The sequence below is a fragment of the Notothenia rossii genome (genome assembly GCF_949606895.1).
Source record: "Notothenia rossii genome assembly, chromosome: 4".
In the NCBI taxonomy this organism is placed as follows: domain Eukaryota; kingdom Metazoa; phylum Chordata; class Actinopteri; order Perciformes; family Nototheniidae; genus Notothenia; species Notothenia rossii.
In genome coordinates, this window is record NC_136902.1 from 11,196,878 (window position 1) to 11,210,940 (window position 14,063).

Genomic DNA, 14,063 nt, shown 5'->3' on the forward strand with positions numbered 1-14,063 from the left:
AGTTTATCTTAATGCTCCTCGTGTTTTTGTCTGTGTTGAAACAAGCTATCTAAATAATAGCCTTGCCTTGGACAGTTTAATTTACTGTAGCTACAGCAAAACAAATAACCTGGTCCAAAAAATGAACTAACATTTCTTATCAACATTCTAATATGTATTCAAGGATGTGTCAATATGTAATTTGTTATGTCTTATGACAATCAAGTGTCAGTGTATACCGTCTAGACAAGGTATATAAAGAACCCTAACCCTTCCATGACTATCACGACTCACCTGCTGCAGCTGCAAGTACTACTTCATCTGATCATCACAGCAAGGTAAGGGTTTAGTTCTTTAGTTTGTTTAAAGAATAAAAACTGTAAAAGCTAGACTCTACACCTTGTATACAATGAATTAAGGATACAAATTAAATTCAACTTTATGAAGTTGTGACCGCTGCAAGGGGAACTCTGGTAAAAAAAGTTAAATTTACTTTAAGTTTAAGTTATTGTAAAATATAAAACTTAAAATGGCTGATTCTTATATAGATGGCATCTGTTGTGTACTGCATCGTGCTCCTCTGTGTGACCAGTGGACTGTGGATGGACGCAGAGGTAAGTAATGTTTGTTATGCGTAGCTAAAGAAAATACGGTAATTAATACAAAATAATAGACTATATTTATTACGATCATTGTTCAATGGCTCAAATATGAATCATAACCTGGTCATTCCTAATAATTTGTTCTTTACACCCACAGGCAAAAGCTGAGGAAAAAGGTTGGTTGTTATTTTAATAATAGAGTCAAAATACAGCATCCAACCATTTTTGACTGCAGACAAATTAAGATGGCATCCTATTGGACAGCATCTGTATACTGCATTTATTGCTTCTGTTGCTCCCTCAATTAATTAAGTATTAATTTCATGACAATTCCAGATTGTGAGAGCTGCCCTCCTAGTTGGACTAAGCATGGCTCTCGCTGTTTCATCTACAGGCCTTATGCATTTGACTGGGCTTCTGCTGAGGTACTCAAAATGACAATATTGCATTAACTGGCAAACTTAATGTTTGGCATATTCTCAAAAACGACTGACTGTGTTTCCCCACCATAGAGACATTGCATTGCCATCGGAGGGAATCTGGCTTCTATCCAATCGACCCACGACTACAACCAACTCCGACAGTTCGTGAAAACAGCTACAAAGAGAGATCTACAAGTTTGGGTTGGAGGCCATGATGCTGTTCGGGTGAGTGATTTATGTATCATGTTGTTGTATCAAACATAAGCACTGCAACAATGTTATTTTACTCCAATCTCTGCTGCTTTGTATATTTAAATAAACAATAGCTTGAAATGGCTTTGTGAACATTTGAATACCACCCTGAGATTATTGGCTTAATTCTGCCTGTAAACTCCATTATAAGAAATACTTTTACAACATAAAGCTTGGGAAACCGACAATAAGCCACCTTTTTTAATCTCAAAACTTCAGGCAGACTGCTGATAATAAAGTGGGGGCATGTCCCTTACCGTTTAATTCCTTTGGACTTTTTAATAAAACAGGTCGATTTATTACAGTCTCTGAAAGAATGGTTCTTACTGTTCACATGCACCAAAACCAAAATGAGAGCTTTTTTGCCCTGGGTTTTGCATCTCAGGCTACATACAGGCTATCTTTATGATACAATTCAACAAGGTAACTCTGTCACCACTTCTGAACGATCATCTCACGCACCCAGTGGCAAACGACACTCTAACTTTCAGCGCACTATTTGCAGCGATGTGAAGACAAACCAACATGACACCAAAATGTTTCAAACTGTAAATCATGCAAAGGTGTTATGGGACTCAAATGTCAAACCTAAGGGCACTTAAATATCAGACGCATGACGTCAAAAATGGAACAACTGGAGCAATTATTAACAAACTCAAACCTTGATTATGTATGCCTTTCTGAAACCTGGCTACACCCTTCAACTCCTTCGGATATTGTTAATATCCCAGGATATAAGATTTATAGACTAGATCGTAATCAAGGTAAGGGAGGGGGTGTTATGATTTATGTTAAGAAAAAGCCTGCAAAGTAAACAAATCGAATTATCCTGTGATACCACTGAATGTGTTGGAATAACTATCTCACTATCTCAGGAAATGTGTTTTAATGTAATTGTTGTATATCGACCACCTACAGCAAAGAGTGTTTTTTTATGATAATTTAACTAGTATTCTCAAACAGTGTAATGGTAAAGAAACAATCTTAATGGGTGATTTTAATATTAACTGGTTAGACAAAAAAGGCAGGAAGAAATTAAAGGATATTAGTGATAGATTTCAAATGAGTCAATTAATAAAAAATGCAACAAGAATTACTAAATCATCACAAACATTGTTGGATTTAATTTTAACGTTCAAAGAGGATCGCGTCTCAAAAACATACAATCTTGTTACTGGCATGTCCGATCATAACCTTACTCTAGTTGCCAGGAAGCTATCCAAGCTGCCTTACAAAAATAACAATATAACAAAGGGTAAAAAGTATATCTCGTACATCCCAAAGCGGGACATGGGAACTCTGGAGAATGAAATAACGCAAACTGGTTTGATTTGACATATGGTGAAAATTGTGAGGGGGCCTGTGATAATTTGAAACATACCTTAAAACAAACCGTAGCTAAATATACAAAAACAATGCCTCAAAGGCGTATTGGCAAACAGCTGTTACCATGGTTTAACACTGCTCTATGGGAATTAATGAAAAAAAGGGATGTAGCTCTAAAGTAATCTTTAAAATCGGGACTAGAAACAGATCGCTTAATATACAAAAGTCTTAGAAATAAAGTTACAGTTCAATTAAGAAAGGCAAGGGCAAATTACTTTTTAGATACTATTCGACAGCCAAAGGGGAATTCTCAAAAACGATGGAAAACCATTGATAAACTTATTGGAAAAGATCACTAAAAAAATTATAATACTGAGCTTATGATAAACGGAACCCTACAACAGGATAGCCTAGCCGTGGCCAACCATTTTAATACTTTTTTTATTGAGTCCGTTTCAGAATTGGCCCACAGTTTCAATGTAACAGAACCACTTCTTGCATTAGCTGACGATACAAAAGTGCTCAAACTCAACTGTACAAATGAGACTAAAGAATAAAATAATTTCCAACTTATCAAATTCTAAGGCTAAATATCACTGGGGACTAGACACAGTATTTATAAAAAAAAACATAAAAAGGACTTAGCTAGCTCCATCACCTATATTACAAATCAATAATTAAAAGATAATACATTTCCATCAGCTCTTAAAACTGCTATTGTAACACCAATTTTTAAATGTGGCGACAAGAAAGAAGTAGGCAACTCTAGACCCATCAGCATTCTACCTGTTGTGTCCAAAGTAGTTGAAAAAGTAGTCGTGGAACAGCTGGTGTCACACCTAAGCTACGACAATCTACTCCATCCTATGTAGTTTGGTTTTAGGACCAATTATTCTACTGAGACTGCATGCTGCTATTTAGTGGAAGGAATCAAGGCTAAGTTAGACAAAGGAGGGATAGTTGGAGCAGTGTTCCCTGACCTGCGAAAAGCATTTGACACAGTAAACCATACCAAACTTTTATCAAAACTCAACAATTTCAACCTGTCAGTTAGCACAATACAATGGGTCAGGTCTTATTTAGCTGGTCGTTCTCGATGTGTCCGTATACATGATAAACACTCAGAAACTAAGCCATGCTCAATCGGAGTGCCACAAGGCTCAATTCTTGGACCGCTGTTGTTCAGCACATATATTAATGATCTCTCTGTTTGTGAGGATGTGGACGTCCAGATGTATGCTGATGACACGGTGGTTTACACTCATGAGAAGTATGCTGAACAAGTTGCCTCTAAGCTCTCGTCGACGCTGCACAAAGTTGCTCAATGGTTAAATGACTTGTGTCTTACTTTAAACACTAACAAAACAGTGACAATGTATTTCATGAATAAGAAAAAAACAATCACGCATCCACAGCTTCGTGTGAATGGTAAAATAATTGAAAACGTCAATGAGGTCAAATACTTGGGAGTGATCTTGGATGCCAATTTGACTTTTGAAAGCCATATTAGAAGCATGACTAGAAAGCTGAAATATAACATTTTCAAATGTAAACATATTAGGAACTCATTAACCCTAGAAGCATGGAAAACCTTTTTGCATGCCATGATACTATCACATTTTCACTACTGTATAACCTGCTGGTCCCAAGCAACTAAGACTGCTATGAGACCACTTGAGGTTCTTTCTAAACAAGCCTTACAAGTTATGGATAGAAAGTTATTAAAACACCATCATTGCAATATACTGTCCAAATACAAACTTTTCAGTTTTGATGGTCATGTTCTACTTTCCCGAGTTTGATTGGTATTCAGAATCATTCACAATTCTACAACACCACCGTTGAGGAGCTTTTTTCAGTTTTGCCGTGAGCAGAGTTGCAGAAACTCCAGATCTGCATCACATGCAGATCTAACCATCCCTCTGAGGCGCACTGCCTTTGGACGATCAGCATTTTCATTTACGGCCATCAAGCACTGGAATACTCTTCCAGTTGAACTTAAAACCTGTACTGATTTTAACTCGTTTTCCTATGGTGCAAAAATGATATTAAGCAACCATACATGCCAACATTAATTACACTGTAATCTGAGTTTTTTTTATTTTAACTGTATTGTCATACTATATCTTAGATATTTTATTTAAGTGTATTTGAAGTGTACTAAGTATTATGTTCGTAACCTATATTTAAATCAGGTTTTATAATTATTTGAGTGACTGAGATCATGTAAGTGTATTTCAAGTGTACTATGTATTAATTTATTGAGCTGTACTTAAATCAGGTTTTAAAATTGTTTGACTGATAGAGATCATGCAATGTTATTATTTGTTTATTGATTGTTATGAACCTGTCTGAGGACCACAGATGGAAATGAGCTATTAGCTATAATCTGGCATATTGCATCTCTTCTCTTTGCTGAGATTAATGTTTTTGTATGCATGGTCCTTCTATAAATAAATAAAAATATACAAAAATCTTGTCCTTTGGTTTATTCAGCCTGAGAGGAAGACATCAGTCAGAAAATTACTTGTAATGTTTTTTCTCTCAGGAGGGAGTGTGGCTGTGGAGCGATGGCTCTAAGTTTAGCTTCGGAAGCTGGGGCAGCGGTGAGCCAAACAACGTGGCAGGAAAGGAACACTGTATGGAGATTAACTTTGCAGGTAAAAAATGTGTTGTCCGATTTATTCATCATTAAATATTTTAAGGAGAATTATAAAATAAAGCTAATCATTCCTTTTAAAGTGCTTACTAAAAAGATGACGTTACAATACATCTTTGCTTGTGTTTTATTATATTCATCATATAAATCTATTACGTTTGGTGTTTTCTTTGTCTACAGGTAGAAACTATGTCAACGATGCAAATTGTGGCTTAAGGCGATCTTTTGTCTGCTCCTCCTCCCTGGAATGATGATGTCACATCTAGCAGGATGTCAGGCCTCGATGACATCACTGTTTTGAAGATTTATCGACACTTCTGATTCACTTTAATATTTAATCAATAAACTGATTCATCCTGCTAAGCAATATTTTGGTTTAACTGTCCGGAACATGTATTTCTCTCTCTGTACTATGATGCTAAAGCTGACCAGCAATCCAATCAATTAAAGCATAACTGAAAGCTCAATGTTTCTTTAATTCTTGTTTTCTACATTGTTCATAAACTGGTGATGGTCCTGTTATTTGATCGTTTTCTCATTATTTGAGAACCTTCAAAGTAATTGGGAAATATTGTTCATTTCCACTCACTACAATGAGAGACATTACAGTCTCCTTATTTCACAGCTTAGTTTAATACTTTATTCTTATCGGTCAATTAACGTCTGTTATCTTTTAAAATAGTTGAACATTACTAAGGAGGCTCTGACCATACTGAAGGACCATGTCCAGTCATTCCAATATTCAGAAAAAAGTTCTGTCAATTTAAAGTCAGCTGTGGCCAAAAAAATAACATATCATACTACATCATCATGAACACCATGCAATACTTTTTGAGCATTCATGTTTATATTAGTGGACAGTAGAACATTCTGGATTCATGAAGGCTGAACTGTCCTTTTTGAAACCCTTAGGGAAATTCAGGCGTTAAAGCATGAAAATAATAAGAGTTAAACACAGGTCTGTACAGAGTTTGCACAGGGATAATACAAATAAATATAAGAGTAAACATAGAAGTAACAGTTTGATAGAAATGAGAATTATAACATGAGATAAAACACTGGACAGCTGAATATCTGAATGTATAGAGATATGAGTGAAGATATTCTAATATATACACTACCAGTCAAAAGTTTGGACACACCTCCTCATTCAAAGTTTTGTATTTGTTCTACATTGTAGATTTATACTGAAGACATCAAAACTATAAAAGAACACATATGGAAGTATCTACACAATTTTTTTTACAAAATCCAGAATATGATTTATATTTAGCTGGCTACAGAATGCTGTGGTAGCCATGCTGGTTAAGTATGCCTTGAATTCTGAATAAATCCCCAACAGTGACACCAGCAAAGCCCCCCCACACCATCCCACTTCCTCCTTCATGCTTCCCGGTGGGAACCACACATGCAGAAACCATCCGCTCAGCTTTTATGCATCTCACACGACACGGCGGTTGGAACCAAAAATCTCAAATTTGGACTCATCAGACCAAAGTACAGATTTCCACTGTCTAATGTCCAATCCTTGTGTTTCTTGGCCCAAACAATTATCTTCTTCTTGTTGTTCATCGTCAGTAATGGCTTCTTTGCAGCAATTGGACCATGAAGGCCTGAATCACGAACTCTCCTCTGAACAGTGGATGTTGGACTGTCTGCTACTTGAGCTCTGTGATAATTGATGTGGGCTCTAATCTGAGGTGCTTTAATTTGCAGTTTCTGAGGCTGGTAACTCTGATGTATTTATCCTTTGCAGCAGAGCTAACTCTTGGTCTTCCTTTCCCGGGGGGGGGGGGGGGGGGTCCTCATGAGAGTCATAGCGTTCGATGGTTTTTGCGACTGCACTTGAGGATACAATCAAAGTTCTTTACATGTTCCGGATCGACTGGCCTTCATTTCTTAAAGTGATGATGGACGGCCGTTTCTCTTCACTGAGTTGAGTCGTTCTTGCCATAATATGGATTACAACAGTAGTTAAATAGGGCTCTCCACTGTGCACTAACCCTACCTCTGCACAACACAACTGATGGTCTCAAACACATTAATAAGCAGGGCCGCCCCTCGCCAATTTGTGGCCCCACGAAAAGTGATGTGATGAGGAGTGATCTGCGTGTAGGGAGTGGGCCGGCCTGTTAAGAAGACAAGTCATTGCACAAATTGACTCTTGATAAGACACACGTGTTAATTGAAAACCATTCCAGGCTTCTACCTCATTAAGCTGACTGAGAGAAGCCAAGGGTGTGCAAAGCTGTCATCAAGGCAAAAGGGGGCTACTTTGAATAATCTAAAATAAAAATCATATTCTGGATTTTGTAACACTTTTTTGTGAACTAGATCATTCCATATGTGATCTTTCATAGTTTTGATGTATTCAGTATTAATCTACAAAGTAGAAACAAATTGAAATAAACAAAAAACATTGAATGAGAAGTGTCCAAACTTTTGACTGGTATACTGTATATATATACACACTCACCGGCCACTTTACTATGTACACCTGTACAAATGCTCGTTAACACAAATATCTAATCAGCCAATCATTTAAGCATGTAGACATGGTGAAGACGGCCTGGTGAAGTTCAACAGAGGATCAGAATGGGGAAGAAAAGGGATTTAAGTTACCTTGAACGTTGCATTGTTGTTGATGCCAGACAGGCTGGTCTGAGTTTTTCAGAAACTGCTGATCTACTGGGATTTTCACGAACAACCATCCCTAGGGATTACAGAGAATGGTCAGAAGAAGGGAAAATATCCAGTGAGCGGCAGTTCTCTGGGCGCAAAATTCCTTGTTGATGCTAGCGGTCAGAAGATAATTGCCAGACTGGTTCAAGATGATACTGTAGAAAGGCAACAGAAACTCAAACAACCGTCCTGTCAGCTAAGAACAGGAAACTAAGGCTACCATTTGCACGGTCTCACCAAAACTGGACCTTAGAAGATTGGAACATTGTTGCCAGGTATGGCGAGTATCGATTTCTGCTGCGACATTTGGATGGTAGGTTCAGAGTTTGGCATAAACAACATGAGAGCATGGATCCATCCCGCCTTGTATCAATGGTTCAGGCTAGTCGGGGTCAGTGTTCATTTCGTCAACGAAAACTATGACGAAAAATGTTCGTCAACGACCTTTTTTACATGACTAAGACGAGACGATGACGAGCTAAAAATATTCTTGATAACGAAAACTATGACGAAATGTATATTTAGTTTTCGTTGACGAGACGAGACTAAGGTGTTAATGGTGCACTATCGAACATTCAAAATGCAGCATATTTTCCCCCAAGTGTCCATCTTGTCTGTCAAAATGCATCTTACGTTTCTAACTTGCAATAGAGCTCCTGCGGATGATGTCACATATGCTGGTCACGTGACGAGAAACGAAGGGGGCAGCCATTTTGGCAGTAATCGCGTCAGTAAATTCATTGGCAGGCACTGGCAGACTGTCGAGGATGGTGGATAACTGCTGTGCACCAGGTTGCACAAATAGGCGTGGGAAGAAGAAAGGTGTATCTTATTATCGCATTCCAAAAGACGCGGAGAGGAGGGAAAAGTGGATCGCAGCGATTAAAAGAGCCAGGAGCCGTCTGAACAAGACTGAAAGATGGGACCCCCCGGCCGTTTGCTTTCGCTTATGCAGTGATCACTTCATATCAGGTGGGTGAAGGAATACAGTACAATGCTACAAAAAGTTTCTGGTCAGTTTAATTTTTACCGAAGTAGAATCTAGCACCCAGTTATTATAGCTAACGGACTCTGTGATGTCCCTTTTTAACTCAACAAGTGTGGCTCTGGTGCAGCCTAGCCAGTTAGCTTGTAGCAAGCTAGTGGTAAACAAACCCGTGTTGAAAATATTCCTCGGGACTCGGGGAGAGTCCCGCTGTGCAGTTGCAGTGGGCTCCCAGCACAACACCGTCGTTCCTGACCACCACCCATGGTTTTAATGATTAACCTATATATGAAATTATATATGATTAACCTATATATGAAATTCAAAAATAGATAAAATTCAAAAATAGATAAATAAAGGTTAAAAACGCCAGACACTTTGGTTGAGTACGTTCAAAAATACAAACTAGTTTCAGACGCACTGCAGTAGCTATCCAAGCTAATAAACAAACATGCTAACGTGACACTGCCGTAGCTAGACAAGCTAATAAACAAACAATGCTAACGTGACACTGCCTATCAAACTGGAATAATTTAATACTTACCCTTGCAGTGATGATGCCGAAGTTTTTGGATGTAAGACTCCACAGTTGAATGTTGTTTACGAAGCCGGACTGACACCATTTGTAAGCCTCCAAGCTTTTGTAAGCTCTGAGGGAGTCTCCTGAGTACACTGATGGAAAGCTTACAAGATAGCTGTGGATGTCCGCGTAGCGCAAGTCGGGTACATCGTCTTCAGAGCAGGAGGTTATGCTCTTGAAAAGCACACCGGGTGCATTATATGGGTCGCTTATATTTAATCTTTCTAATTTTGTACTATAAAGCCGAATTTCACTTGAATTAAAATGAGATGTATACTCGCACGGTAGGAAAACGCTGGCGCCGGTCGTCATGTTTACTGCCAAAATGGTGGCTGATAACCAAAAGTCACGTGACCGCAGGAGCTCTATATCATTATTTCCGCTCTCTTCACTCCAGAAGAGCGATCTCCCTGTGTCTCTCTGTGTGCCAGGGGCGGGGCCTAACAGACATGCTGCAGCGGACACAGAGATCTGCCGGGGACGGAGCGTTCAGAGAGTATACACATTTGATATAACATATGACACATTTTGACTAAAAGTTGACTAAAATGTAATTTTTCATAGACTAAAAGTTGACTAAAACGTTTTGAGTTTTCGTCGACTAAAACTAGACTAAAACTACGAAGGATAGGAATGACTAAAATGTGACAAAAACGTTTTCGTCGAAAGACTAAGACTAAATCAAAAACAGCTGCCAAAATTAACACTGGTCGGGGTGGTATTAAAGGTGTGGGGTATATTTTCTTGTTATGCTTTGGGCCCCTAAGTCACTTAATTTCATCAGACAGATGTTCATTTCAAACCTTTGAACCAGCATATAGGTTCCACATGAAACATAAAACAATAAAGGACATCATACATTATATTTACAGGATACATTTACATAGTTATAGACATTTACAAGTGCCCATAGTATCAACGAGCATTTCATTTAGCCTAGCTTTAAAGACATGCAGAGGAATGAGACTGCTCAGTTTCAATTCTTGCTGAAGACTGTTCCAAGCAAGTGGAGCTGCACACATAAAAGCTGTCTTACCTAAGACAGTCCTTGCTCTTGGCACATCTAACAATACTACATCATGCGATCTCAGATAATAGCTGCTTGCAACTCTCTGTGTTTCTTATCAGATAATGCAGGAGTTTACCCAACAAAGCTTTATAAATAAATGTGTACCAATGACTGAGCCTCTTTACAGTAAGTGATGGCAAACCTGCCTTGGCATACAGGGTACAGTGATGTGTAAGTGCTTTACAATTTGTGACAAATCTCAGTGCGCTGTGATAGGCGGCGGCATCTAACTTGTTCAGGCAATGGGCAGGTGCATTCATATACAACAAATCACCATAGGTAAAAAGGTCTGTGACTAGCCTTTTCCTGGCCTCAAAAGACAAACAGGACTTGTTTCTGAAAAAGAAACCTAGCCTAACCCTCAGCTTTTTAAGCAGGTTATTGACATGAAGTTTAAAAGTAAGACAATCATCAAGCCAGATACCAAGGTATTTATAACAGGTAACCACTTTGAGTACTTGTCCTTGCATAGTAACACTATCTAAAAACAGGCGCTGGTGTCTTTTTAGCTTTTGAAAAGAGCATTACCTTGGTTTTATCAACATTTAAAAGAAGCTTTAGTTCAGAGAGCTGAGTCTGAATAATGTTAAAAACAGCCTGTAATTTAACACCAGCCTCCTTAATGGAGGGACCTGCACAGTACATCACGGTATCAAGTACAAATTGAGCATAATTTAAACGCCACAGCCTATCTGAGTATTGTTGCTGACCATGCCCATCCCTTTATGACCAGAGGGTACCCATCTCCTGATGGCTGCTTCCAACAGGGTAACGTGCCATGTCACAAAGCTCAAATAATCTCCACTGGTTTCTTGAACATGATCAGTCAAATGAGCTGCAACGCCTGAGAACAATACCTGGCTTCAGATGTTTCTGTTTTCTTCAAAAACTGTGAGCTGATTGTCTGCTGTTGTTTTTTGTTGCCATAATAGAATTTTTGTTGTTCTGCTTTTTTCTGTGAAAAACAGCTGTTGCTTGAAACCAGGTTAATGAGTGAAAAGAGAACCATACAGTAAGTGTGCTGTACAAGTACAATTGAAACCAAAGATATTTAGGGAAGCTAGTTCAAGCTTTCAACTCGAGCAGCATTGATACATTGACACATGACATGCCTTACCCCTTCGTACAACCAACCAAACACATTCTGCGTAATCTGGCGCTCCATTTAAACTCCAAGATTTATCATCTCTCCCTCTGCTTCTGCACCGCTGCTGATGCTGCTTTTCTGCCCCATCGCCCCCCAGCATCCTCCTGTAGGCCCCGGGGGAAAGTTATTTAATCATCAATGCTGAATGTTTTATGTAAAAAATATTTGCGGGAAATAATGAGGCCGGAGCGTAGATGCCAAACTCAAACTATATGATGCTGTTAATAATTATTTTAGGGGTTTGTTATGGGATTTCTCTTCCCCTATCTCAGATTATTTGGGACTTTTTTTCATATATTTCAAGAACGACTTAAGATATACAGGTGAGGGGTGCAGACAGAGGAGTTGCCTAGCAATAAATGGCCGCTAGGACTGATTATCGATCAGCCATTTCCTTTTCTCTGTTTTATATCACTGAACATGGACCAGATTTGGATTTTGGGTCCCACAAAACAAGACATTTTAAAATATCAGCTTTTGGAAATTGCAATAAGTGAAGGATTGTCCTCCCAGACCCCAAGGGAATCGGTCTAGTTTGCATAGAAAGGGAATGTTTGAGTTTGCCGTCTGGCCAGTGCTGCCTGCTGTAATTCATACTGGTTTCACTGGTGTCTCTAACAATACAGATATCTGTATTCCTCTGCTGATGAAACAGCTCGTACTCCCAGACTCCTAACAATGAGCCAGCGCTGCTTCATCTGCCAAAGCAAAAAGCTAAACATGTCCCTCCTCGGAGCCTCGTGCTTTAAAACCAATAAACCACGAGCAGAGTAAAATGAAATGGGCGATTCAGGGAGAGCATACACCAGAGTCCATAATCAATAAAGATGAGAGACTTAAAATACCTAGAGTCGGGGACTTTGAACTTCAGAAGAGCTTGTCCTGGGAAAAGAATCGGCAAGGAGTGTGCCTTCTTTTATTTGCATTTAAAGTGGTAATGTCAGGTACTTGTGTTGTTTAATATTTTATTCTTGTTGCGATGAGGTTCATTGCTGTTACTACACTGAACTCCCTGGAGTTCATTCGTCTATCAAACTATACTCTTCCTTCTCTGTTGATGCAGTTTGAGTCATTTGAAGTTGGTTTTTAACAGTCTTTTGCTACAATGACAAAGAGTTTTCTAAATTGAAGGTTGGCTCTTCATAGGGAACTTAAATATAGTTGGGGAAAGTATATTGTAGCATAATCTTGACTAAAACAAACAGATGCCATTCAAGTACACTTGAATATCCATGCCATAGCACACTGCTCACTGCATGGCTATTGAGACCACACAAAGGTTTGCAACAGGCTCACAAATGTTAGAGTGGAAAAACTGGTTGGCGTTCGGGCAAACCTAAGGCTCTCTGAGCCTGACACAGAGCCATCCTCAACAAGGCTGGACACTGAAGAGGAAGACTCAAAGTGTGATGTTGATGAGGTCCAGGAAGAGCCCGTTGACTGAAAGGCTTTAGCAAAAATGCAGAGGATTGCTTGAAGAAAGATTTGCATGTTTAATGGGACTTTTTGGAGGGAGAAGGGCTCTTTTCATTTAACATTTTGAATGGGACTTTGTGGGGATCTTTGGATGGGGGGTGCATTTTTGTTCATTTTTTAATGAGTGGGGTTGGGGGGGGTGAGTAACATTTAACTCAACATTCCTGTTTTGATTCTTCAATGAAACAAATAATTGTTAAATAAAATAATTAAAACTTGTTCTGTTCTACTTAAAAAAAAATGTTTTTAAAAAAAAATCTGTTGAAATGTGATGTTTTTTTGTTTAATTTTGCAATTGAATATTTCCAAAATTCCCCAGCTTAACTTCCAATGGAAACTTTCCGGAAATTTATCGGAAACTTTCCGCCCCTTTGCAACCCTAATCCCAACACTTCACCCTTATTGGGAAAGACTGTTCGCATGTTCAGCAGATCCCAGGATATTTCTCCTGAAGATCAGAGAAAGTGATGCCCTTGCTGTTTGAGTCACATTCACTCTGATGAAGCTGCTGGTCAAACGACTCTCTGTGAGTACGTGCATATTTTTCACAATATTCTTCATGCATGTGTATTCAATTTGAATTAATACACATCTATACTGTATTTTTTTTTCATATACTGTATGCAGAATTGCACATTTTTAAACATGTGTGCCGTTTCTGCTGCTGCACTATGACCATCAGGGGAGAGGAGACAGACAGAAGAAAGAAAGAGGGTAAGATGGAGGACAGAAAAACAGAGACGACACAAATAGAGAAGGAAGAAGATTTCAGGTCGAGCAAGGCGTCAGGAAGGTAGAGAGAAAGAGAGGGGTGACATCACAGCAGATGGGTGAGGTAATGTCTGACACAGAAGCTGAACAGGTAGAGCAGCGATTTCAGATCC

At 38.8% G+C, this 14,063-nt stretch overlaps 2 protein-coding genes and 1 long non-coding RNA gene across 7 annotated transcripts in view; 2 read left to right on the forward strand and 1 right to left on the reverse strand.

The window, feature by feature from the left end:
- Positions 1–7,955, reverse strand: part of LOC307037344 — a 147,485-nt gene extending 139,530 nt beyond the window's left edge. The window contains exon 1 of the long non-coding RNA XR_013807656.1: positions 7,863–7,955. This is a non-coding gene — a long non-coding RNA (uncharacterized lncRNA). The remainder of the gene's footprint in view (positions 1–7,862) is intronic.
- Positions 234–5,707, forward strand: LOC307038346 (galactose-specific lectin nattectin-like). The gene is made up of 7 exons (XM_079679734.1): positions 234–317; positions 528–593; positions 739–757; positions 918–1,006; positions 1,094–1,228; positions 5,130–5,241; positions 5,421–5,707. Exons 2-7 carry the CDS (start codon positions 528–530, stop codon positions 5,489–5,491), a joined length of 492 nt encoding a protein of 163 aa, XP_079535860.1. The 5' UTR covers positions 234–317; the 3' UTR covers positions 5,492–5,707.
- Positions 7,956–8,553: 598 nt separating the features above from the next.
- Positions 8,554–14,063, forward strand: part of LOC307037339 (ras-related protein Rab-7L1-like) — a 584,338-nt gene continuing 578,828 nt past the window's right edge. For 4 of the 5 annotated variants that reach the window (XM_079678146.1, XM_079678148.1, XM_079678149.1 and 1 more), the window contains exon 1: positions 8,558–8,894. In XM_079678146.1, the coding sequence (XP_079534272.1) occupies positions 8,690–8,894 (205 nt within the window). In that variant the 5' untranslated portion in view covers positions 8,558–8,689. Of the gene's footprint in view, positions 8,895–14,063 lie in introns of all 5 variants that reach the window. The other variant, XM_079678151.1, reaches the window with a different exon arrangement.

What these genes read in the sequence shown, in the direction of transcription:
- LOC307038346 (XM_079679734.1), top strand. Translation starts at nt 528, where the DNA reads ATGGCATCTGTTGTGTACTGCATCGTGCTCCTCTGTGTGACCAGTGGA. An exon ending in TTGACTGGGCTTCTGCTGAG is followed by an intron (nt 1,007 to 1,093) that starts GTACTCAAAATG and finishes TCCCCACCATAG; the next exon opens with AGACATTGCATTGCCATCGG. An exon ending in GAGGCCATGATGCTGTTCGG is followed by an intron (nt 1,229 to 5,129) that starts GTGAGTGATTTA and finishes TTTTTCTCTCAG; the next exon opens with GAGGGAGTGTGGCTGTGGAG.